The sequence below is a fragment of the Coloeus monedula genome, assembly GCF_965178545.1.
Source record: "Coloeus monedula genome assembly, chromosome: 24".
Lineage (NCBI taxonomy): Eukaryota > Metazoa > Chordata > Aves > Passeriformes > Corvidae > Coloeus > Coloeus monedula.
The window spans coordinates 7,186,049-7,212,205 of record NC_138804.1 but is presented as its reverse complement, the minus strand read 5'-3'; the positions used below and the strand labels follow the sequence as shown (position 1 = coordinate 7,212,205).

At 53.6% G+C, this 26,157-nt stretch overlaps 2 protein-coding genes across 18 annotated transcripts in view; both read left to right on the top strand.

The window, feature by feature from the left end:
• The first annotated feature begins 239 nt into the window (after positions 1–239).
• LOC309581907 (CCN family member 2-like) lies at positions 240–12,168 on the top strand. Its single transcript, XM_082296800.1, has 5 exons — positions 240–363; positions 5,655–5,868; positions 8,702–8,953; positions 9,909–10,117; positions 10,310–12,168. Exons 1-5 carry the CDS (start codon positions 301–303, stop codon positions 10,619–10,621), a joined length of 1,050 nt encoding a protein of 349 aa, XP_082152926.1. The 5' UTR covers positions 240–300; the 3' UTR covers positions 10,622–12,168.
• A 1,518-nt stretch (positions 12,169–13,686) lies between these two features.
• Positions 13,687–26,157, top strand: part of EPB41 (erythrocyte membrane protein band 4.1) — a 95,109-nt gene continuing 82,638 nt past the window's right edge. For 15 of the 17 annotated variants that reach the window (XM_082296784.1, XM_082296797.1, XM_082296790.1 and 12 more), the window contains exon 1: positions 22,600–22,748. The gene's annotated coding sequence lies outside the window, so the exon portion shown is untranslated. Of the gene's footprint in view, positions 13,739–22,304; positions 22,418–22,599; positions 22,749–26,157 lie in introns of those variants that run through there. The other 2 variants (XM_082296789.1, XM_082296786.1) reach the window with 2 other exon arrangements.

The window sequence follows — 26,157 nt, the reverse complement described above, 5'->3', positions numbered from 1 at the left end:
AATCCTGCTTTTACTGGAGTTTGATTTATCAGTTTGGAAAGTAACCAAGCTGCGGGTAGCGGTGGCAGCCCCGTGACCGCCGGAGCCGCAGGAATCCACTCGTGCTCCCTGGAATTTGGACACTTTTTGTTGCACCCTTTTGGGCTCGGTTCCAGCCTGTCACTCAGAGCGAGGCCCGCCCCTTCCAGAGGATATTTAAGGAGAAGCTCCTGTGCAACTTGTTCCAAAGAGACGGGAAACTCCGAAGGAGCGGGAGGGAGTAGCCAGCAGCCTGGATCCCTCCCCTTCCCAGTACTCGGGATGCCTGGCAACTTGGGGACAGTGACCCGGACCCTGTTCCTGCTCCTCCTCGCCCCTGGCTGGGTACGTACGGCCCTACAGCAGCTCCGCCGGGGCACTGCAGCTTTTTCCTTCGATGCATGCGAGGGCTTTGGGCTGAGAGACTTTTCCCGGCTGCCACCTGCTCCCGAATTTCCGAGGGAAGCTGGGCTGGAAGCTGAGCGATGCAAACGTGCCGTGTAACTAAACCATGGTGGGAGCTGCCCCAGATAACGCGTGTCATCCACGGATCTCAGAGCTCCTGGCACGCGGGTATACCTTTTGTTTCCTCCCACTCCTGGAAGCCAGAAATCGGCCCTGGTCTAGAAGCAAGAGAAGAGAACAGAGAGAGGGGAAGTCTGATTTTATGTCATTGGAAAGAGTAACAGTCTCGTATCCCAGTTCCTTACCATCACCATCCTTCCCCAGCTATCACTGAATCCACCCATATGCTCCCAAAAGCAGTGATCCCGAGGGGAAAATTAGACTGCAGCCTCTCCAGAGCAGGATTTGTGCCTGTTGTCCTGTTAATACAAGTTCTTGAGAGAGCAGCTGATTCCTGTTAGGACATTTGTGTGCTGTTCTCGTGCCAGCAGTATCAGGAACGTCAGTGCCATCATTAAATTGCTGTAAGTGCCGTTTGGATCAGTGAAACTGGGTTCACAAAGCCCCTTGCAGGGCTTGTTGTGCTGAGAGAGGCAATCAGCTCCTGGTTGGATTGCTCCTGGCAGCGCTCAGTGTGTGCCAGTCCCTTTCCTGCCAAGAACATGTCCCGGTCTGCGATCTAAGGGAAACTGCTGCCATTTGGGGTGGGCGTCTTGATTCTTGCTCTGGCTCAGCTTTGGCAGCACCATGTAGCTTCATATAAACAGTAACAGTCAATCCCACCACTGTGACCCTTGCTTACCACTCTGAGACAGGTAATTCTCCCTAAACCTGCCAAATGCCTCAGAAACGTGACTTTTGACTGTCTTGGAGCATTAGATTGGATTCAGTGACCTTAGAGATCTTTTCCAACCTTAAAGATTCTGTGATACTTTGTGGATTGAGGCAGGAAATGAGAGCTGTTGCTCCTGAATCTGCCTCCTGTGTTGTTCAGAGGTGGGAGTTGCTCCAGGATTACTGGGAGTTATGTTTAGGCTCATCCTGGGCAGGTCTCCGTATCCCCGTGCTCTGTCTGTGAAGGGGGTCACTGGTTCTTGTCTCTCCAAAGGAGCTGTTGTAGAATGTGCTGCAGCAGCCTTAGGAAGGTGCCTTGAGAGCCTGAGATGGAGAGAAAGCAGGGGTTACCCACAGTAATTCAGTGTTTGAAGGATGAATAGCTGTGTTTTGGCTGCTTAGTCTTGGAGCACTAAAAGAACCAGCCGGGTGTTCATCATATCACTTCTACTTTGCAGCATTAACCCATGGCTCCATAAGCTCTTTGCAAACACCCAGCTCAGCTCAAAATTCACCTTTCCCTGCCCTCTGAGTGCAGTCATGAGCCCAAACACATTTTAAAACATCCTCTTTGGTTTGGCTCCCTTAGCTGGTTCCCTGGGCTCCTGTAGACATTCGTCAGGAATGAGAAATCCTGACAGTACTATGGACCTGCTGCAGTGGTGGGAACTCATGTTGCAGCACTCGTGCTCACCTGAGGGTGCAGGGGAAGAGGTTTTATGTAAATATGAAGCAGGAAGAACATTCTCACGTTCTCTTACCTGCAGGTAACTGGTTTTGGTGCTGGCAGTTGGGAGGGAGCTTGTTCTGGCTTGTCAGCTGAGCAGATGAATCTGGGGAGTTAGAGATGGAGAATGGAGCAGAGCAGGGGAATCCCCTGGTCTGAGTGTTGGCACTTCGAGATGGCTTGGCCATCACTCAGGGATCCTGGGAGTCCCACAGCTTCACACACAGTGTTTGTGATGGATGCAAGAGCTGTCAGCAAAGCCAGGAGCAGGGAGAGCCAACATTCCAGGCTTTAGAACCATCTTAAATCCATAGCCTTGATCTCTGACACTGGTTCTGTTCTGCTGCTCTCAGAGCTCACAGAAATGCTCTGCCAACCTCAACAGAAGCCAGGTCAAGGTTGTAGTGAACTTTAAGTCAGGAGCATGCCCAGTGAAGGTAGAAGTGAGTTTTGGGGCAGCCCTTTCTTGCAGAGGGAAGAAAACGAAATGTTCTCTGAGTTGAATCCCTCTGGACCCAGGTCAGTGGCAGGTTATGTGGAAGTGTTGGGCTTTGTGTTACCTTTGGGTCTGCAACAACGCCCTGAATTCCAATCCTGGCAGTTATTTGGAACAGTTTGGGGAGTTCTTTGGGGCAGTTTTAGGGCAGTTCTTTGGGCAGAAGAACCAGAAGCAGCCCTTGGAAAGAATGCAGGGGGGAGGATGCTCCATGCAAAACCAATATAATCCACTATTCAGCCTCTCTGAAAGAAAATTCAGTAATGGAGGGCTCAAGGAAGTCGGTTCAACATTGACTTTCTCCCAGCTGTTCCCAACTTGAGAGGCTCCCTAGCCAGGCAGTTTTTCAGTGCTCTGGCTGTTGGGTGTGTGTGAGCCAAACCCCATTCCAGCTCATTCCTTCCTCTACCAGACCTAGGAGAGCAGCAGGAGTTATAAATAGCTCGGGCTGACTTTGCTCAGCAATAAAACCAGCAAACAGGAGCCCCAGCACCTCCTGGGCAATGGAGGGAGACACATCTGAGCTGACTGGTGGGGGCATCTGGGAGTATTTAGAAGGGTCCTGAAAATCATGATGAATTGGACTTTTGAGCTGATGCCTGGGGGAGCTGAGGCACAGCATAGGTGGGTGCAGGGTCACCCGGCTGGTCTCTGATGCACAAGAGATCTGAATCTAGATGTTCTCCTGCTGAAAAGCAGCTGTGATACAATGAGGAAATGAAGCTGCTGTGAACAGAAGGTAAAACCAGGTGGACTGGTTTGTGTGGGTGAGTTATTAAGGAAATAACTAGTGCCAGCAATGATTAATGAGGGTGGGAAAGAAAACACACAGAATTGTAGAATCATGGAATGGTTTGGGTTGGAAGGGATCTTGAAGACCATCCAGTTCCTTCCCCCTGTCCTGGGCAGGGACGCCTTCCACTATCCCAGGTTGGTCCAAGCCCTGTCCATCCTGGTCTTGGACACTTCCGGGGATGGGACAACTCAGTTGGGTTTAAAACGGTTGTGTTCTGTTATCCCAAAAGAGCTTGTTTTGGTCTGGATTTCAGCAGGAGAGCTATTTTGGGAGTGTTTTTTTCTATGGCCTGTGGCTGACACTGCATTGGAAAATGCCTATTACCATTATTTTTTCTTAAGTGCATGGATTGCATCTTAATATAGATCCTGTGTAAGGAATGCTTTGTCTCTTGTGTGATCTCACGTCCCCCCCACCCCAGCTCATCTGGGGCTGAATAACATGTTCCTTGGCAGCTACATGGAAAAAAGTAGGGAAGATTTCTGTATTTTTAGTTCTTTTAATGCACTTCAGCAGTCGGGAATTGATTCTTGTGACATCCCAGGTCCTGGTGAGTGGCTCCCAGACAGTCAGCTGGGAAAAGCTGGGCTGCAGGCTGGAGAGGCTTGTTTCCAAAATACTTTGTGCTAGGAGTTATCCAGGAGAATTATGCTGATTCCTGCTGAGCAGGGAGACTGGGAGGACTCACCCCTGGGGACCACCCGAGAGAACGGCTGGAGCTGTGTCAGGAGTGGTTTAGATGGATATTAGGAAAAGATTCTTCCCCCAGAGGGTGGTGGGGCACTGAACAGGCTCCCCAGGGAATGGTCATGGCCCCAAGGCTGCCAGAGCTCCAGCAGCATTTGGACAATGCTCTAAGGCACAGGATGGGATTGTTGGGGTGTCCTGTGCAGGGCCAGGGGTTGGACTAAATGATCCTTGTGGATCCTTCCCGACCTGGGATATTCCATGACTTTGAGGGAAGGTTTAGCCCATCCCAGTCCCGCAAGTGCTGTGTTGGTGACACAGTTGTACAAAGAAGTTGGCACCTTCTGACCCCACGTGAGCTAAAGTGAGAGCAACAGTCAAAACAGCTGGAAAAGTTTTCCTACTGTGATTGGTAACAAACACAATATCCAAGGAAGCTGCTTCACAAGTGAGAGCTGGATGGGATCTGACAAGTGCAAACAGAGCCATAACAAGATATATTTTTTGACCTGTTTCAGGTGCATGTCCCCCTCTCTGCTGCCCTCAAGGCCATTCCCAGCTCAGCTGCTGCTCTCCTGGGGTGACAGCAGAGCTGTGAGGGGTCTGCCCCACTGGATGCTTCCCTCTCCACCCTGCTCATAGCAGTGTTTTGGTGGCATCATCCATGTGTGAGGGTTGTGTCAGCCCTGGATGGTAGCTGAGCTGTGTCCAGAGTGGTGGAGTGGTGCATGGAGTGGGGCAAGGGGGAATTTGGATGGGCAGGATCTGAACTGAAAACCAGGCTGGAGTTGGCACTGATGTTTCTGGGGAGGTTTCAGAGGATCTTTAGAGACCACACATTCTGCACTGTTCTCAGTCAGGGTGTTATATCTTGCCCAAATCTGGGCACAGCCAGAGCTGAGCTGGTGCTCCTGCTCTGAGCTGATGCAGGACAGGGATTCATCAGCTCAGTGACTGGGACGCTGGACACATCTGGGTTTTCCAGAGCAGGTAACCCACCCTTCAGCCATAGCCTGGTCTCTGCTTAGTGTCTGAAGTGTCATAAAGCCAGGGGTGGGTTTCAAGGGTTGTCCAGTAAAATGCTGTCAAAGGGGGGCATCTGTGCTGTCACAAGGTCCCCAGGAAGGTTGGTTATGCTGTGTTCCTTGGAGAATGGAAAGCAGAGGGTACATGTGATAAAGAAGAAAGTGCGAGATGCAGGGGATGAAATGGGCCTCGGGAGCTTCTGGGGTTTTCAGCATCCCCACAGTCCCACTGCCTGGCTTTGGGCAGGTCCTGTTGCTGTGCACATCGCTTTTCCAGCTTCCACTGGGTCTGACGCTGCTGCAGAGGCTTTGATGTTTGTCCTGTGTAAAAGCTGGAGTTTCTTGCTGTTAATAATTACTACTTTATTGCTTCCAGGGAAGTGGAGGGTGAGCTGTGCAGGGGACTCTGAGCTACCACTTGTCCTGTTTGTTTTGTCTCTGCTTCCCAGAGGCATCATTTTTCTTTTTTCCCCTTGAGCTCCAGCTGAAATAGGGATGAGGAAAACATGAGTCCTGTGAGTCTTTGGGATCTGCACACACCCCCCTGCAGCAGGGCTGTCCCACTCTCTCTGGGGTGTCTATGCCTGCAGCAGAGCTGTGTTTTTCCTCTCCCTGCCCGGCTGCCTTGCGGAAGACTCATTCTCTCCATGGCTTTTTGCCTTCCAGGTAGAACCACAGGCCTGCACGTTCCCATGCCAGTGTCCCTCCCAGCCTCTGCAGTGCCCTGCAGGTACCAGCCACGTGTGGGATGCCTGTGGCTGCTGCAAGGTGTGTGCCCGGCAGCTGGGCGAGCTCTGCTCCTTGCACAGGCCCTGTGACCATCACAAGGGACTCTACTGTGACTTCTCCAAAATCCACAGAGGCAGTGGGATCTGCTTAGGTGAGAGCTGCAGGTTCTGTCCTTGTGTGGTTTTTCTGTGGTGCCTCCCAGAACACCCATCAGAATTTCCTTGGAGCTTCATCCAGTGTCATGCTGGGAGATCAGTGCCAGCCCTGGGAACAGCAGATCCCCTGGCACACACACAGCTCCTTCCCACAGCTCCAGCCAGGCACGAGTGGGGCTGTGGGACTCTCATGTGTCCTGTGACATCCTCAGGGATGTCATCCTCTATCCCTTTGGGTAAATATCACCAATCTGATCTCTTACTGAAAGTACTTTTTCTTGGAATATCCCACCCCAAATCCCTCTGCCTTGTGCCAGGGATGGGTGTTCTGCACTTGGCTGCTCCCATGAAAGAGGCAAAGTGTATTTCTGACAGTACTGTGTGGATGGGAAGAGCTGAACAGCTCCTTCACCACATTGTGTCTGTGTGGAACATGAGAATTCCCAAGCCAGGTAATGGAAATACTTTCTCTCTTGATGCCTCTTTTCAGCTAGAAAAGAAAAATATTTTTGATTTATTTTTTTAAATTTAGTAGCTCCTTGTAGAGCAAGCAGAAATTATTTTGGTCTAGAGGAAAATAAAGTATTTCCTCAACTTCCTGGTCTTTGTTAAAAAACAAGACTCCCCTACCCCATCTCTGACAGAAGCTGACCTTTTTTACTTAAATTCAATCTTTTCAAAATAGTCAGGAAGACCTGAGAGCTGGCAGGTTGGTGTGAGCACTTAGGGAAATGTTTGGCCACAGCACTGGATGTCTCTGGAAATGATCCAGCACCAGCCTGAGACAGAATCAGAGTATCATGGAACAGTTTAGCTTGGAAGGGATCTTAAAGCTCTTCTTGAGCCACCCCCTGCCGCGGGCAGGGACACCTTCCACTGTCCCAGGTTGCTCCAAGCCCCATCCGACCCGTCACCTGCGGGCCCCATCCACTGGTAGGAGGTGCAGGGAGCTGGTAGAGCTTTATGGAGCAGCTCTTTCGTTTGGGGGTGGGTGGTGCCAGGCAGAACCGGGGAATGAAGAGCTGGATCACTCCACGGGCGCCGTCATGGAGCCTTAATTGGATCAGGTCAGTGGGAAAGGGAGGTCATGGAGGGTAAATAAGGCACAACAGAGCAATTGAGTTTGGAAAACATAGTCAACCCCTGGAGCGGGCTGCTATTCCTTGGGGAATGGCAGGGGGAGGGGAGAGGGAGGAGAGGGAACAGCATGATCCACTCAGCGGGATGGGAGAGTGCACAGGCTGGAAAAACAGGGAGAGAATGTTTAAAAGTAAGTATAAGGTTGTGTGTTTGGGGGGGGGGTGGATGGATGGCTTCCACTTTGATGGAAAAAGTGAGGATTTTGAAATGTCCAAGTTGGAGCACGGGAGTATTTTTATCCCAATGACATTGAAAAGAGTTGCAAGATGAGATGCAGGTCTGGATAGGAACAGAGATTTGTGTCCCCTCAAGGGATGGGGATGCAATGGAAAGAGATTCTCACTCCTTGTTTGATTCAAACACTTTCTGTCTGAAACAGTGTCCCCCAGGCAAACAGGACTAAGGGGAAAACAGATCAGGTTTCCTGGGAAGCCTCCACAAGCAGCCAAAAATCCTTCCCCATAGAGGTTTGCATGGGGTTTTTAAAAGGTTTTTTCTTAAGATTCAGGATTGCAGAAAGCAGCAGCTGCTGAAAACTGTCCAAAATCAGGATTTCTGTCCTGTGAACAACTCTGAGATTTCAACATTTAATTTCAGGCTGAGAGAAAAAAATACATTTAAAAAAAAAAAAAAAAAATATATATAAAAATATGTATGTATGTATAGGTATATCAATATATTAAAAAAAAAAATCAAAACTTTCCATGACTTACTTAGAATACTCACCTGTCTGTGTCAAAACTTTCCCTTTCCATTCTATCAAAATATTTCACCTTGATCTTTATAGTATCTAAAATAATTACCAGAGCAAAACTCTTCCCTCTATGGATACTATCCCACAAGTATTTTGGTTGAACATAAAGGACATCTTTCATATCAAAGTGAAATGCTTCAGTTGGTTCTTCTTGAAAACATTCCTTATCTTAATCAGGTAAGAGATTTCTGCTGGAAAACTTCCACTGGGAAAGTTCTGGCTAATGCAGTCATAAGAACTACTTGGGAGCATTGTCGCACCTGCAGAGTAAAGGTTGCTGCTCTGTGTCAGATATTGATGAGTTTCCTTTTTTTGCCCATTTAAGTTTTATAGGGAAGGAGGGAGAGACTGATAGGATGTCTGGAGATGAGAGATCCAGAGATCAGAAGGGAGAGAACTGGAAAAAATTGAGGCTGGAAGGAGGAAGAGATTTGTGCATTGCAGAGGGGCCAAAAAGGTCACCAACCCAAAGTGTCATTTTCCTTTGTAGGTACCATTTGCCATGGGGGAACCAGCTGTTCTTAGAAGAGTGTTGCCTTTTGGTATCTCAGGAATATTGAGGAGCAAAGCCACGCTCACGTGCCGTGTCAGGAATGTGTCTTGCACAGCACCACTGACTGGTAACTCCGAGCTGGCTGGGAAGAACTCTGACAGGGAAACAGGCTCTTTACAGGCTCCAAAGACAAAATCACACTTAGTAGCTCATCCAAGTGGAGAAGAAATTTTTCTAGAGAATTTTGGGAGGACCAGCACTTCTGAAAAATCAGTGTCAGGAACAGCCTTGGGTCCAGGGAGGCAAATATGAGACATCCAGCACTGGGATGGCAGAGCAGGGGAGGGTGGGCTCTGTCCCTCCTCAAGAGCTCCATGTCCCCAAGGCAGGGAGGGCTTCAGCCTCCTGCTCACTCCTCCTTCTCCTGCTCTTCCTCCCCCAGCTCATGAGGGTGCAACATGTGACCTGCTGGGCAAGATCTACCTCAACGGGGAGAGCTTCCAGCCCACGTGCAAGCTGCAGTGCATCTGCATGGATGGGGCCATCGGCTGCATCCCGCTCTGCTCCGACGACCTGCGCCTGCCGTCCCCAGAGTGCCCCAACCCCCGGAGGGTGAAGTTCCCCAACAAGTGCTGTGAGGAGTGGGTGTGTGAGGAGGGCAGCGAGGAGAATCACTTTGGAACAGCCATGGCGGGTCAGTGGGGCATGTGGGATGGGGCCGGGAACTGTTTGCTGAGGAAGAGGGGTGGATTGGGGCACCAACTGGTTTGGGGCTGGTGGTGGGTTTGTGCATCATCATGGTGGGGGGTGGGTACCAAGTATTGAGCTCCAGAGCTGGACACCAGCTCCAGCCCACCCAGCTGCTCTCTCACTCCCTTTCCCAGCTGGACAGGGGGGAGAAAATAAATGGAAAGTGACTTGTAGGTTGAGATCAGTGAAAGTTGCATGTACACAAGCAAAGAGAAAAAAAAATAGGTTTATTCTTTCCTTCCCATCATCAAGTGGTGTCCTGCCACTTCCTAAGAAGCAGGGCTTCAGCACACGGAATGATTGCACCAGAAGGCAAACACTGTAAATAGCGAATGCCCCACCCCCCCCGCCCCACCCCCTTTCTTAGCTTTTATATCTGAGCTGACATCGTACAGTCTGGAATATCCCTTTGGTGAATTTGGGTCAGTTGTCCACTCCCAGGATCTTGCCCCACTCCCAGCCCCTTGATCGGGGGTGGGGGGGGAAGTTGGAGAGACAGCACTGATACTGCACCATCCCTGCCCAGCAGTAGCCAAAAACACCGGTGTGTTATCAGCACCTTTCCAGCTCCCACTGCAGAGCACAGCACCGGGACGGCTGCTCTGGGAACATCAACTCCAGCTCAGCCAGACCCAACACAAGGTGAAACCTCAATGGTGCTATGGGAAGGCTCCTGTGTCCTGAAGTGTCACAGCAGAACTGGCTGGAGCTGGGCTGTGTAGGAAACAGCCCCTGCTCACCTGCATCCCCTTCCTGCTAAGAGGCCAAGCATCTCATGGGATGGGCCAGACCTTTGCTGCTGTTCCTGACGTGTTAGGCTGAGTTGGGAGCAGCCGTGGAGCTGCCATGTTCTGTCCAAAGCCCTCAGCCTTGCCTTGTGTCTCTTCCTCATGGTTCAGTTTTCAGGGAGGATCCAGCTCACAAGCCAGAGCTGAACAACCTGCAAGAGAACTGCCTGGTGCAGACCACGGAGTGGAGCGTGTGCTCCCGGAGCTGTGGAATGGGCATCTCTGCCCGTGTGACCAACAACAACCCCCAGTGCCGCCTGGAGAAGGAGACGCGGCTCTGCATGGTCCGGCCCTGCAACTTCTCCATGGAGAAAACCAAGGTACAGTGCTGGAGGAGAGGAGACGTAACATCCCAAATGCCAGGGACAGCCTTGGGAATGATCCTGGGTCACAGGGTTTGCTCTGTGCTTCCACTTCCTCTTGTGTCCCGTTGCCCAGCGATGGGGTCAGAGCACAGGCCTCAGTGCATCTTTCCTGTCGCGTCCATGTTAATCCATCCATTCTCTCCCTAGAAGGGGAAGAAGTGTGTGCGGACCCCAAAGCAGCGCCAGAGCCTCCACTTTGAGTTTTCGGGATGCACCAGCACCCACTCCTACCGGCCCCGGTTCTGTGGCAGCTGCTCAGATGGGCGCTGCTGCACCCCATTCCTGACCAGCACCATGGACGTGGAGTTCCGCTGCCCCGAGGGGGATTTTTTCCAGAGGAAGATGATGTTCATCAAGATGTGTTCCTGCCACTACGACTGCCCCCGAGACAACGACATCTTCCTGGCCACGTATCACCGTCGGATGATCGGAGACCACATCAAGACCGAGCGGCAATAGCCCTGTCTTGCCAGTTCCGAGGTGTCCGGGAGGGCTCTGCAGTGCTTTCATGGCTGTGTCCCGGGACAATGCAGCCTCTTCCCCCTCTGTGAGGGGCTGTGCCTTCCACAGCAGCACCATTCACACAAGTGGTCCCTGTTGTTTTCCCAACGAGCCGAGGGGGAAGAGCCCCAGCTGCCCCAGCACCCTTACCCCCACCCACAGTGGTGCAAAGATCAGTGAAGGAACCAGAAACAGGCTTGAGCTGCAAACTTGATCCGTATTCCCACTGGCCAGAGGGGAGAGTGGATCAAAGTCATGTGGCTCCAGCCAGTCTCCAGCCCAGAGCACAATTCCTGATTCAGACCCCAGGAGTTCTTCCAGCATGAACTGGGGATGGACCAGGCTGCCAGACCAAGATGTGTCCCCTGCAGGTGCCGCTCTGGGCAGCTTTTAGTGGCTTGATGAGCGTTTCATAGAACCATGGAGTGGTTTGGGTTGAAAGGCACTTTAAAGCTCATCTCATTTCAACCCCCTGCCATGGATGCGGACACCTTCCACTAGACCAGGTTGCTCCAAGCCCCATCCAACCTGGCCTTGGACACTTCCAGAGATCCAGAGACAGCCACAGCTTCTCTGGGCAACCTGTGCCAGGGCCTCCCCACCTTCACAGGGAGGAATTTCTTCCTAATCTTGTCAGAAATGGCTCTGGGGGGGGGAGAGGGACTGGACCCCACCAGCTCACACATGCACAGGGAGGCTGCAGCTGTTTCAGCTCTGGAGTCTTTGCTCTGGATGTTTGTAAGCAGGAGGAACACCGTTCAGCTCTGGTCTCCCTGGAGAGTTTAAGGCACTGGCAAGACAAATTCTCATATTTGTAAATGGAGCAGATCGCTTCTGGAGCTACTGGGGCAGTGCCATGGAGAGCTGTTGGCACTGGCATCTCCAGCGGTGGGATTCCCTCCTGGCCACAGACCTGGCAGAGTCTCTCTGCCATTAGAGACACCTCATTGCCAGCCCATAGGTCCAGGAAAGGCCACCAGTAGCCAGTGCCAGTGGTGTGTCCAGCAGCACCTTGGCAGCTCTGTGGGACTTCTAAGGTCTTGTCAGGTGTGGAAAAATCTTCTGATTTTTAGCAGAAACATCCAGGTACAGGACCTGATCCTGTTTCTTAAATCATCCCTGCCTATCACCATTGGAAAACACAAAGAATTCCTCTTCCAGCCAGGCAGGAGCAGCAGCCCCAAGGCTTCACCTCACCATATCTTCTTCCCCCAAATCAGAGCCTGATGCCAAGGGACAGTCCTAGCTGTCCCCAGCTGCTACCCTGAACTTCCAGACTGACACACTAGCTCAGGGCCCATGTCCCATCCCAGGCCCTGTTTTTTCTCTCAGCCTGTGGCAGCTCATGAGCCTTCAGCCTCCTATAATTGATTTGAACTGTAAATAATTTTTCTGATGTTGTTTCTAAGGCCTTTGTACAGTCCCAGTATCCTGTTGGCACAGCCCTGCTCAGGCTGTTTCCCCTCTCTGAGCTTCTCTCCTGCTGTTCATATGGCTGCTGAGCCTCAAACCATGCTGAGGTTGCACTTTACTCAACGCTAATAAATATCTTTTATTTTTTATATCCCTGAACTCATCCCTTTGTGTGAGGCTGCATCCTGGTTCCCCCTCTGACCTTTCCCCAGTGCTACCAGGCTGCTGGGACCAGTGCTGGGACCCTCTAGAGAGTTGATGGCTGGGTGCTGGAGGGGAGGGGGTGGCAGGGGGTTCTTTTCCCCTTCCCAAATAGCAGCAGGATTGATGTTAGTGTTTCACAGGCATCTCTGCGGGCCACAAAACACAGCTCCTCCCTCCACTGCTTGGAGGGGGGACAAGCAGAGCCCCCCTCCGCCTGCGGAGGGACCCACAAGTCCTTAATACCCGATTAAAAATAACCCCAGGAGCAGATGTGAGCAGAAGTCGGTGATAACAGGGCCAGAACGCGAGGGGCTTTGCAGTGGCTTAACAGCTTATGGATTCATCCCCCTCTCATCACATTAGCCAGGGACTCCCCCCTCTCCCACCCCGGCACCAGGGCAGGGGCGAGAGGCTCTTCCTGCTCCCAAACCTTCATCCTCTCCGGGGAAGGCTTAGGGCTTCCGGGCAGGGGCGGGTGACGGGGGAACAAACCCCTGTCACGCTCGAGCTGCTGTTGAGGTTCGGAGCTCGGGGCACGATCCGGCCCGTGCATCTCTGGGGGCTGCAAAGGCCCTGGGAGAGGCAGCGGGGGACACACAGTGACGGTCCTCGCCAGCGTCCCCATTAGATGGCACCAGGCACCTCCCCATGGGGACACCCCGTCCCCAGGGCAGGGTACGGGGATGTGGGGGGCCCCAGGGGTGCTGGGGGGACCCGGCTGCTGAGCGTGACCCCGGCTAGCACCCGCCTACTTCAGCCCAGTCCCGGCACCCAGTGCCCCCGCAGGACCACCACCGCCAGGACAGCGGAGAGGGCAGCGAGGCCCTTGGTGCTGGGGCCGAATTCCATCCTGCCGCCACCTCCATCCCCGTCCTCGGGGAAGCCCTGTTCCCCCTTATCTCCGCAGCAGCCGCCTGCGCGGCACCGATAACCCGGGCGTGGCCCCAGGGATGGGGTCGGGTTTGGCGGCACTTCAGTGACCCTGACGCCGTTACCGGCTCCGGCCACGGCGCAGCCTCCCTGCGGTAGGCTCAGGAGGGGGACACCCCCGGCTCCTCCAGCCCTCAGCAGGGACGGGGTTTTCCCCTAAGAAGACTTAGGAAAAGGGTGAAAATGAGCAAAAAAATCGACAAAATCCCTGATGCTGCTGGTTTTCGGGGGGATTTGGGGGTCTGCCATGGCGCGGGAGGAACCCCGGTGGGGGAACACCTTCTCCTTTTATGGGCCTGTGACGTCCCGGGGCGCTGGGAGGAATCTCCCGGCCCCACCCCCCGCCCGTCACCTGCGGGCCCCGCCCACTGCAGCGACGCGCGCCGGCCCCGCCCCCTCCGCGCGCTGACGGGTGGGGGCGGCAGCCAGTGGGCGCGGCACTGGGGGGGCGGGGCTCGCGTGGTGACGTCAGAGGGGGCGGGGCCAGCGGTGCAGGTGGAGGCAGCGCGGAGCGGAGTGGCGGCCCCGGTGAGTGGGGGGGGCGGGGGTCATGGGGGGAGGTGGGGGTCTCCTCGGGTGTCAGGCCTGTTATGGGGTGAGGGAGGTTTTGGGGGGTGGGGGGCTGTAGGGGTCAGGCAGGTTATGGGGTGCGGGGGTGCTGTGGGGGTCCTGGGGTGCTTTGGGACATATAGGGGTCAGGCAGGTTCTGGAGGATTTGGGGCTCCCGAGAGGGACTCGTGGTGGGTCGGTCTGGTCGTGGGCTGCGGGGTCATAGGAGGGGTTGTGATGCTGTGAGGGCACACGGGAGCTCAGGCTGGTTATGGAGTGGGGAGGGTTACCAGGGGACATGGGGTGCTGTGAGGCAGGGGGTGTCTGGTGGGGTCAGGCTGGATGTGGGGTGACCTGGGGCTGTGGGAACCAGGGGCACCCGTAGAGGTCAAGCTGGATGTGAGGTGTTTTAGGGTGCTTAAGGGTTTGGGGGGGGTGGGGATGTCAGTCTAGATGTGGGGGACCCACAGTGACTGAGGTGTGGAGCAGGGGGTTTATGGAAAAATGGGGGATGTTCGGGGGCTGGGGGAGACCAGGGGAGCACCTGCAGCGCTGTCAGGAAGCCTATGGGGAAGAGGCGCTCTGGAGCGGGGGGATCCCCAGTAGGGTCAGGCTGGGTGTGGGGGAATGGCATGCACTAGGGCTGTCCTAGGGACTCTGAGTAGGGCTGAGGGGGAGGATGTGGGGTGGGAGGGCTGGGGTGCTCTGACGGGCCCACAGTGGGTTCATGCTCTGGAGGTGGATGGGGCCCTGCCTCACGGGGAGTGCCAACCCTGGGACTCGGATGTTTCCCCCCGTACTGTTGTTGCCACTGGTGCAGTGGAGGGGAAAAGGCAGGTGCAGCCTCGGGGAGTGGGGTCCCCCCTGCACCCCACAGTCACGGCAGCAGCACTGGTGTCCCTTCCTGGGAGGTGGCAGCTCCCGCTTTGGCATTTGGGTCCAGCTCTGGTTCTTGGAGCATTCGGTGTTGCTGGGGCTGTGCCCGAGGTGCAGCAGCTCAGCCTGTGGCTTCGGGACGGCCGCGGTCTCTCCCCGAGACCCCGTCTGCGCCCGCCGGGACGGTTCCCAAAGCCGGCAGCAGTGGCCGAGCTGCGGGGCGACGGGGGCTGCTCCTGCCGTCGATCCCTGCCCCGGCGCCGGTCGTGGCCGCACTGAAACCTCCCATCGATTTCCCCACGCCCGCGGGGGGGTCGATGTCTTCACGTCCCCTCCTCGACGGGGACACTTTGCGCTGATGTTGCAACCAGAGGCGTGTGCGGCGTGCCTGGCGGTTACTGCAATCTCTTCCTCTCCTGAATTTCGCCCTCCTGCAGTCGTGGTGGGACGAGTGGCTGGTGAGCCTGCTCGTTAGTCCGTGCCGTGGGCTGTGCCGGTGGTGGCTGCCTTCCCCGCTCCCTGGCGGGGTCCGAGCGGCTGGCGGGGTGGCAGGAGACAGCGGGGGACAGTGACTATCTTTAGGGCTGTGTTGCAATGGAGGGGTGTGCCTTGGCTCGGCGCTACGGGCAGCCGCCTCCTCGCCGGAGGATTGACTTACGCCGAGGCTCCCGCATGGGGAAAGCCAACAACTGCTCTGCGGTTTGTGTGAGCAGGAGAGGCTGCGGTGGGGCTGTGAGGCTGAGCCAGGGGTCGGACAATGTCAGGGGCTGATAATCGGTCACACGTGCCCTGCCATGAGGTCAGGCTGTGTGAGGTGCGCAGGGCCGAGGTTTGGGGTGCAGCGTTGGGCCCTGGCACTGTCACTGTCGCACATGCCCTGCCACTGCCTGGCAGCGGGAACAGCTGAGCCGCAGCAAACGGCCAGCATGGGAAAGGCTGGTGGTGCAGGGAATCTCTGCTGCCTCCTGGGAGAGAAGTCGCTCTGGGGCACGGGAGCAAGTTGGGTTCTTGCAAGGTGCATCCCAGAACGTTCCCATTCCTGTGCTCCCTTCCGAAGGCTTAGCGAAGGTAGAGATGCAGTTGTAGAAGAGAGCCAGAGTCAGGTCTCTTTTGCGTCCTCTTTCTGCCAGAGTAACCCTGTTAGTTCGTGGAAGTAACTTGCACCGGAGTTGGGGTGACATGGGACCAAGGTTCCATGTTTGGCTTAATCCTTCTTCTGAGCCATTGCCCTGCTCGTGCCCACTGTGCCTGTGGTGGTGCAGCTGCACCATGCCTGTCTCTGAGGAGGAGGCATCTAAAACTTGTGGAGCCATTTGCATCCCACCAGGAGTACAGTTCCTCTCCCAGTTCCGTGGCCTGTGTAGACGTGGGTCTCCTCCAGCTCAATGTGCTGGCAGCCCTTCAGTTTCTCTCACAAAGTGGGGCACACGCTGCTTCTGCCTGTGGTGATGGTGACGGCGAGTCAGCAGCAGCAAAAAGTTGATCTGTGCATCAGACTGCTTCCCATGGTGGTGCTCAACATGTTCTGTGGATGTGGGGCTCCCCTGTCCCTTCCCTTCGCTTTTCCTGGCGCTTAGGAGAAACTTCAGGCCTTTCCAAGAGGGCTTGAAACCTGCTGAGGAGAGAAACTGCCTTCTCATCTGCAGCGGTACTGCTGGGATGAGGCTCCCTCTTCCTGACGCGCAGCCTGGCAGCTGGTGGAATTGCCTACAGCCGCATCGCTCTGCACCGCGCGTCCCCCCGGCTGGCACGGTCCTTTCGGAGCCAATGGTGGGGAGAGGATCTCTCGGCGGGAGGGCAAAACATCAGCTGTTCTCCGAGCAGGGCACTCTGAAGTTATGTCACTGATTTAATATACAGCAAGGTTTTTCTGAGCTCCCTCCCCAGCTATTGCCCGGAGGGCAAGGCAGGCTGCAGGTGGTCCCTGTCCCTGAGGGCAGGAATTGTCCTGTCTCTGCTCAGCAGTGTTTCACCTTTGTGTTCACAGCTGCAGGAAGAGGCTCGAGGCTGTGATGGGTGGAAGTGTAGGGTCATAATTGGCTCTTTGCCACGCTGGATGCTGCGGTTGGAGGTGTGATTTGGGAAGGGGGTGGACTTACCCACCATTAGCCCGGAGGCGAGCTGCCCAGGAAGGAGGGGAATGTCTCGGTTGTCCTTTTTATGAGTTTTGCTTCATGCAGTGATTTGTGTGAGCTCTGACTTGGGATTCATCAGGAGGGGCTGTAGTTGGTTGTCCCTATTTAGCCTGGGACCAGCACTCAGGGGATGAGCAGTCTCACGCAGCGGTTATCCCAATGAGACCATGATGGTTTGGGTCTCTCATGCCGGGACATTGGGACTTTGTCATGCCATCCCCTTCTGAGCTGGTGGGGACAGCCAGGGTGGGCTGGCTGGGGCTCTGGGGTCTGGCCGAAGTAGCCACCCCGACTGCCCACCTCTCCCCGCTAGAGGCTGCTGATGACCAGAGCATTTTCCGTCCCTGCTCTGAGAAAGCAGCGGGGTCTGGAATTTGCAGGGCTGAACATCCCGGCTTGAGCTTTTCTTGCTGATTCACCCTGTAGACAGCAGTGTGCTTTCCTTGGCAGTGGCCGGGTTCAGAGGGCACATCTGCTCCCCTGCCAGGCCCACAATAGATCTCCCCACTTCATTAAGTCTTAATTAGGTAAATGCACCGGGACCATGTGCGAGGCCATTGCCAGGGGACATGGATCATGCGGGGAGCCGGGTACCATGGATGCCGGCTACCACCCTGCCTGCCTCAGGGGTTTTTCCAGCTGGGTGCTGAATGTGGAATGAGTCCAGGCTCTCCTATTGTTTTCCCAGAGGATGTGAGCACAGGGACAAGCGCTTCAGCCCTCCGGCGTGGCCCAACTGGCAGAAAAGCCAAGGATTCGTTAAACCATGGAAGGGATCCTACACCGCTGGGCACAGCCGTGGTAAAGGGGCTGGAAAACCAGGACCCTGGGAAGATGATTAATCACATAACAATGAGGTGTAAAATGAAAGGCAGTGGCTGCTGCAGTGGAAGTGCCTGGGAAGGAGTTTGTGGTGTTGCACAAGCCCCGCTGCCTTTGCTGGGTACAGGCAGTGCTGGGTGGGCAGTGTGGTGCCAGCTGGCTCTGGCTCCAGGCACGGCTTCCCCAACAATGGCAGAGCAGTGCTTTACATAATCTGGGTCTTGCCAAACAAGCTTGAAGGTCTGGAAAATCCTCCTGCTATTGTTCATGCTCAAAGTTTGCTGAATTTCCTGGTTTGAGCTGCGGGGCTGGATTTTGTTTTGGGACTGCAGTGGGGGAAAATGCACTTTGCACAGAGGGAAGAAAAGGGTGTTTGTGGCGTTTAATCCACTCTCTGTAGATGAAACTATTTTTGTGGTTCACAAGAGGTTCTGAGCAGCTGCTCGCAGCTTTGTAGGACTGCAGGACTCTCCGTCTATCCAATTAGTATGGTTTGTGTCTAGTCCCCTCCTGATGCCCCCCGAGAAAATCCTGGACTACCAGATGAGGATGGGGCGCCATGGGCAAGGCTCACACAACCACCATCTGGGCTCCAGGCTTGGAGTCTCTGTCGGGACACAAATGCGGTGTCGGAACAGCTTTGTGCTGTCTGAACCCCCTCAAGTCAGACCCTGAGGCTCCGGGAAGGCTCCAAAGCTGCCGCTTGTTGGCAGATTTTAGGAGAAGAGGCTTGATGGGAACTTGAGGTGTCTTGTTGTGCTGTGTCTCCCGGCTGGTGGTGACTTCCTGGTGATTTGGGGCAGCTGGGAACCCCTTTGGGAGGATGCTGAGACTGTGGGAGCTCATCCTGGCCTGAGTAAGGCCACGGGCTCGACCTTGACGTGTTTACTGGCCCCTGAGAAGTATTTTGGGGCATGGGGCCTGCCCTTGCTCCTCCATTTGCTCACCCCAAAGACCTTTGCCAACACAAATAAAGCCCCTGTGTGCTATTCAGTTAAATGAACAAATCCTGTTAAAATGTTCTCTGCTCCTGTTTATGGATAGATGACTGAGAAACCTGACTTTTCCTGCCATTCCTGGGAAAGGAAGGTTTCATAACAAGAAATGAGGTGAAGTTCTTGCTGGTCCACTTAATGTGAGGCAAGTTTTCAAGCCCTGGAAAGCAGCAGAGGAGGAGGAACCCCGGTCTGAGGGCATGAATACATCCTCTTGTTAGAGACAGCTTTGAGCACCTTTCATGTAGGTAATTACATCTGGCCACAGTTGACCAGAGCTGGATTTAAGGAGGGGATGTGAGGCTTGGCATGTGCTGGGAGCCTTTGGAGTTGACTGCAGTGGCATTACAACAATCTGGTAGGTGTTCCTAACAAGGCAGTGCAGGGCAGCTATGGGGAAGCTCTGAGCTGCCTTAGGGCCTGGAGAACTTGGTGTTGGCACTGACCTCAGCTTTGTGGGGGGGAGTGGGGTGGACTGATGCCTCGAAGCGTCACCAGGGTGTTAAGGCAGCTGTGTATCATGCTGTATGTGACTTCCGTGACCTGATCCCTCTGATTGCCACGGTGGTTTAGGTGCTTGCTGGATAGTACCAGCCATCCAAGGGCTTGTATTTCTACACCCACTCTCCAAAACCCCTTGGAGATGGGGTAAGCTGTTTGTAAGTAAGTTTGTGGGCACTTCAGAACATGAGGGGAGCTCTTCATCTGTGCTGAGGGTATGTATTGGACAGGACAGCACAAGTTGCCTCCCTGCCCCCGAGTGAACTTAAATGCTGAGTGTGGGAGTGAGGGAGGGCAGATGTTAGCCCGGCACAGAGCCACGTTGAGCTGTAACGTGACTTCGTGCGTCTGTGTTGATGTTGTGCTGGAGGTGCCGTGTCTGACGTGGAGGTGAACCTCTCCCGTATGGCCGGGATTGGCCTCAGCCAATCCGGGGCTGCTCAGAGGCTCACAGGCTGGCAGATGGGGTCAGCATTGCTTGAGGATTTCCTCGGGTGCAGAGTGGAGGCTTTTAATAGCAAACGCAGTCATCTGCATCATGGCATGGCCTGAAACTTGGCCCTAAGGATCCACTGGCAGCTGGGCACTGGCTGAACAAGATGTCCGTGGCCGTTGAAATTTTTTCCGAGGTTTTGAGTAAAACTGAAATAAGACTTAAATCTATTGCTGGTGGGTTTGGGGTGCAGCTCCTCCCTGGGAGGTAGCCTGGAGAAACCCTGCCTTTCTTGGGAAGATTATGTGGCCCCATCCCAGTGTGCTGTGCTGACAGATCCCGTGCCTCAGCTGGGTGCCAAGACTTCAACCTTCTAGGAAAGGCAGCAGGAGCCGGTGAGGGTTTTCTTCTGCCATCCCATGGGCGCCTGGTGCTGTGTGAGCAGCGTCCGATGGCTCACATTGTGGTTGCAGCTTGCTCCATCCGAGCTGCCTTTGAGTGGAAACACACAAGATATCCAAGTGCAGAATTGATCTGTGCTGCTGACCTGGCTTATTTCTGGTGCTGCTGCTTTTTCTTCTGCTGTAGCAGGAGGTGAATTTGGTTTCGGCAGCTGCCTGACTCCGGCAGTTTGCATTCTGCCTTCCCTACAAATTGTCTTCATCCTGCTCAGCTTCCTGGCCCCTGTCCTGGTCAATATGAGGCTGTTATCAGAGCTCAGCAAGCCATGATGATCACATCCAAGTGCTGGACCTCAAACCACCTGGCAGTGCTGGGCTGGATGAAGAAGCTCATTTGCATGGGGTGGTTAATTCTCTGTATACTTTAATCTCTGTGACCATCTGTGTTCTTTCCCAGGCTGGGGAGATGGGAGCTCTTGGGATTTTCCCAGGAGGTGAACATGGAGAGGACTGCTTATTCTGTGTATCCTGAAAACTGCCCCGGGTCAGAGCAGGACAGCCTCATTAGCTCTGGGAACAGTTGTTCCTGCATCTTTGGGCAAGGAGGCATTGACATGCCAGCTCTCTCCTGGAGGCTCTATCTGGGGGCAAAGGCTAAAAATGGAAACCTCTGCAAATGCTGTCCAGCATCCGGTCCCAAACATGGAGGGTCTGTGACCAGCTTGGTGGGCACCATAGAGGGCTGAGGTCCCAGGGAAGGCTGTGTTGGTCTGAGGAGAGATAGCACACTAAAGCATCTCCTGGCCATCCCAAAAACCCTGCCCAGGATGTGGCAGCCTCTGGGGTGTGACTGCCCCACCAGCAGCCACTGCTCTCTCTGTCCTGGTGAACTGCGTGATTTGAGCCTCAGAAGCTGCTTCGTAGACTGGGGTGCTCACACACAGCACCAAAAGCAGGGGACCAGTGCCTGCACTAGCATCTCCAGACCTGTGCAGACTGCTACTGGCAGAGAAGCTTTTTCTGCAAGCAACACCTGAATTCTTCCTCATTTTGGGTTCTCACATTTGGAGCCTGAGGCTCTGCAGACCATTCAGAGCCCCAGCCAGGATCCCACTCACCACGGGCAGAGGTGACATTGGCTGCGGGCGCTTTTGAGGAATGCCTGTCCCATGGGGCAGCATGGTCCTGCTGAGGCTGCTGCTGGCATTCAAATCCAGAGGGAACGATTCCTGCCCTGTAATTAAGCTCTTCTGCTCCTGTTCACCATGCTAATGAGCTGTCTCATGGATGTGCTCCTCACAGCCGTTCTGGATCCTCTGTGTGGCTCCGAAGCTGGAGGTGACTTTCCAAGAGAGCCACCTGCAAAGGGCAAGATCTCCATCCCTGTCACATTGGGTTGAGGCATGTGGGCTGGGAACCTTTGACTGTGAAGGCTTTTCCCTGACTGCACCCTGCGTGCTGTGAATTCTTCTGCCAAGGTACACCCTAGCTCCTTGGTGAGGGGAGCCTTTCCTGCTGTTCATGCTGGCAGGGCTGGACAAGATGGAAATGTTTTCCCAGCCTTCAGCTGCAGAACTGAGGCTGCCTCTAGAAAGGAGAGCTGCTCTCGACCTGCATCCAGGCTGGATAATAACACTTAAAAAACAAATGGTGCTCCAGCTCCTCTCCTGGTTCGGCAGTTTGGGTTTTCAGTCTCGATGGAGATGACGGCACTGGGATTGTTGGCATAATGGTACATCCCAAAGGATGGGTATGGGCTTGTGCCCATCTCTCCACCTGGTCTAGTGGAAGGTGTCCCTGCCCATGGCAGTGGGTTGGAATGGGATGAGCTTTAGGGTCCCTTCCAACACAAACCATTCCATGATTCTGTGATTCTCTGGCATGGCAGGGTGACTGTTGAGTGGCATCATGCCAGACTTGTGCCACGAGGGCTCGACTGTGTGCTTGTGTGAGGCAGGTCCCTGTACCCTCAGTGGGGCTGTTGTATGGGTTGAGGATCTGGCTGAATTTTGGCCCACCGGAGCACACAGCCGGCCTTGCTGTGGCTGGGAGCACCGTTGCTCTCTTGAATCTCTTCATTTAGTTAATGATCCTTTTGTTGAGAGGATTAGGGTTTAGAGGCCTCTGGCAGAGTGTTAATTAAATTAAGGCTCCTGGTGTTTTGTGGAGTTTTTGAAGCCCACTAGAGGGCTCAGTTGGAGCCCTGTGGAGTCGGGACTGGCGGCGCTGGGCTGTGTCCAGGCCTCCAGAAGTTTGCATGAGAAGTTACATAAGTCCGGAGGAGCTGGACGGGCGCAGAAGTGCACGGGGCCAGCCCGTCCAGCCTCCGCGGAGCTCACTGCTCCTCCAGCCCGGTTGTGCCCGGAGCTCGGCATTGCCTGGCCCGTGCCCTGGGCTGGCCCCGGAGGCTGTACTCACTCACGGGAGGCTGTACTCACGGGAGGCTGGCAGGCATGGGGTGCCTGCGTCACTGCTCGCTGTATTATCAGCGTTAGGTAATGCCGGGTTGATGTTTTTGACTTTTTTTTCCTTCCCCACTTGGTGTTTACATTTCTAAGAAGTGGCTGACCGTGAACGTCCGGTTCCACCTTCACTTCTGGGAAGAGTCAGATACTGAAGTTTTCTCTGCTGCCTTGCTCATGTGGGTACAAGTGTGAGCACTTGGCTTTATGGCTCGAGGGGTTTTCTTGGTGGGTGCATGGGTTTTTCGTGTTTTGCTGGAACTGCTTATTAACCAGTGTCTCTTCTCCTTTCTCTTCTATCCATTGCCCCATGATGGATTTTGGTGCCTCGCCTGCGTGGTTGGCCCGGCTGTCTCATCTCTGGGTAAGTACCTGCTTTGTTAGATCAGTGGGAGGAAATGGTTGAAATGAGTTGCTTCAACTTAATGATCTGACCTATTTAAGTAATAAACTGACCTGTTTATTCTGTCTTAAACTCTGAAGCACTGGTTGTTGTCAAACAGCATGATTTATTGTCTGTGTGTGTGTGAAGATTTTGGATATTGAAAAGCACTTAGCTGGCCTGGAAATTGCTGTATTTTATAATATGAAGAAGCAGTAGTTTTTCCTACCAGCCTGGGCTGTGGAGCACTGACCTGGGGATAAAAACATACTAAGTGCCTGCAAGTGAGCAAATGGAAGGGAAAATGTTTTTGGGAATGGAAAGCAATGCTTCCTGTTCCTCCCAGGATGTCTCCCGACATCTGTTAGTGGCAAGTCAGTGCTGTGGTTGTGAAAGGGGCTCTCTGATGGCACTGGACCACCTTGCCCTTTGCAAGCCATGGATGTCTGGGGCTTTGCAGGGCAGGGAGAGGAGCCTGAGGCTCTTCTGGCAGGAGAGGAGGGTAAGTGCATGTCAAGCTTGGAGAAGAGCATCAGGCAGTGATATTTTCAGTTTGTGTTCGTGGAGAGCCTGCTTTGCATGGGGGAAAAATTGCCCTGGTGGGGTGGATTTTTACGGTTTCCCTGCAGAGGTTTGGTGCCTCCCCTGAACTTGACCGTGAGGTGGTGTTTGTATATTCAAGCCTCTGAGGACAAGGTGTGTGTGCTCAGGGTGGAGGGAAGGAAGGGATCTGCTTGGTGAAGCTGTTTCTCTGGATGCAGTGGTGCCTTTGCATTGAGGTTGTGATCTCTGGAAAATTCAGTAATTTTAAATTTACTTTTTTTCTTTTTTAAAATTCAAACTGTCCTCCCACTAAGCTTTCCCCTCTACTGTCCATCACTCCTCTTCCTCAATAACATCCTCTCTTCTTCCAGTAAGAGCACATTTAGAGCAGTTCTGCTCTGTGCCTGAGCATTCCATTTGCTGCCAGTTATTGATGAAAGACTTGAAGGGAAAGCAGAGGAAGGTGCTGGGAACAGATTGCTTTATTCTTAAACTCGACATCATTATACAATGCCTCATGGCGGGGCAGGAAAGATGAATCAAATCCAAGCACAAACCTGTTGTTCTTACTCAGAAGTGAGCACTATATTTGGAAGATGAGCAGCTGCCTCCTGATCTGAATGAGTTTTGCTACCAAATCTCTACAAGCAGGATCGTTAATTAACTAGAAAACCTGCCTTGGTCAGAGGTGCTGAGCTCCAACTCCACCAAACACCCGGCAGTCATTTGAATGCAGAATGAAACTCCCTCCACGTGAAAGGTACAGCTGGAAGCTGCTGTGAGCTTGGATGTGGAGCAAGATACAAGTGCTCACTCATGTGATGGTTGGAATGGGTTAGTGAGAGGCAAAGCTGTACCAGCACAGCAGCTGCAGCTGTGCCAGGGTAGCCTGGAGCAGGTCTTTGGCCAGAGAGTCTTCCTGCTCAGTGCTTGAGCAGACCCTCAGGACAGTCACCCATCTGACTATCTCTGTGTGACAAGTCTCTGGTCAAGGGCAACTTTCTCCCTTGGGAAATGCTGGACATGGACAATCCCTGGTTTCCTCTCCCCAGAGCAGACTTTGTGTTATTTTACCTGTTTTCTTGCATGTATCGCACAGAGGGGAGAGAACTGCGCTTTGGTGGTCCTGCTTGTTACAGGCTTTGGAGGTTTTGATCCTGATATGAGATGAAATTTGCTGCTTGCTGAATACTTGGTGTCAATCTTTGTCAGCAAACAAGAAAGCCAAGTGGTACCTTGTTAGGGATGGCAAAGATAAAGGGGGTGTGGTACAGTTTCACTGGCTCAGGGACAGCCCTGACCCTCACCCAGCAGAGAAAACAGCAGGCTCAGATTGCCTCTCCATCTTTAAGCCTGGCTTATCTTATAGGTAAACATAAAATGCATAGGAGTTTTAGTAAGATAATCTCCTCTCTTGACCTGGTAAGTGTTGGGCATCAGTCCTGAAAGTAACACACCAGCAGCTTCCATGGAGGGAAGCCGAGAGTAGCTGCAGGGCAGAAACCATGAAGGAAAATGCTGAAAATGCAAGAGGAGTCTCTGGTGGGGGTTTTACTCTTGACCTTCGAGCTGAGATTCACATATGTTGCCATTATTTAAAGCCTGTCAAGAAATCCAAGGTGAGGTCATGGCTGAAAAATTGTTCAGAGCTGTGTCTGTGGTGGTAGGTGCAGGGTGTCTGTTCACAGGCTGCCTTTGGGCTCTGTCTTTCCGTATGGTGGCACTGGTGCTGCTGGAAGCCACGTGCTGTCATCTTTAGCTATACACGTTGTTTCTATCCCAGATTTCATGGGTGACCTGGAGAAGGGCACTGCTTTGCGGAGCCCTTGGACAGCTTGTTGTGTTGTGAATTTGGGTCTCCCCTTAGTTTTTGTTTACACATAGCCCAAAGAGGAAGAACAAATGAGGTTTCTAGCACCTTTCGGTGAGATGTTCTTCTTTAACCTCTTCTGTTGGTTGACAGTGGCTGAACATAAGCCCAGGTGGGCAGGAAGGCAAGTAATACATGGCCTATACCAGCACCAGTGTGGCCAGCAGGACCAGGGCAGTCTCCCTGTAGTGTGCACTGGTGAGGCCAAACCTTGAATCCTGGGGTCAGTTTTGGGCCCCTCACAACAAGGACATCGAGGGGCTGGAGTGTATCCAGGGAAGGGAACGGAGCTGGGGAAGGGTCTGGAGCACCAGGAGTGGCTTAGGGAGCTGGGAAAGGGGCTCAGCCTGAAGAAAAGGAGTCTTGGGGAGGACCTTCTGTGTCTCCACAACTCCCTGACAGGAGGGGCAGCCAGGGGAGGATCGGTCAGGGAACAAGGGACAGGAGAAGAGGAAATGGCCTCAATCTGTGCCAGGGGAGGTTTAAGTTGGGTATTAGGGAAACACTTCTTGCAGGCTGCCCAGGACAGTGATGGAGTCCCTGTCCCTGGAGGGGTTTAAAATCCTTGTAGATGTGGCACTTAGGTGCATGGGTTAGTGGTGGGCTTGACATTGTCGAGTTAATGGTTAGACTCTTTCATCTTGGAGGGCTTTTCCGACCTAAATGACTCCATGATTCTATGGAAATGTGGCAGCAGGGTATCTCTTTCACTTGTCCCACCCCCTCAGAGGGGACCATCAGACTCCGATGTGGTGTCAAGTTCTAGGGCCGGCTTAGCTCAGTGTTTTCACTTTGTTGCTTTGTAAAGGAGTGAAGCAGTTCTCATTGTGGCTTTCAGAATAGCAGTGCTGCCCTCTGAATTACCATCTAATTAAATGAAAGCAAAAACTCCAAAGCAAGTGAGCTTTCTGTTGCATAAGAAAAGCTGTTTTAGTTGACCTAAAAACCGACATTGAAAACCAGCCTAAACAGAGATGC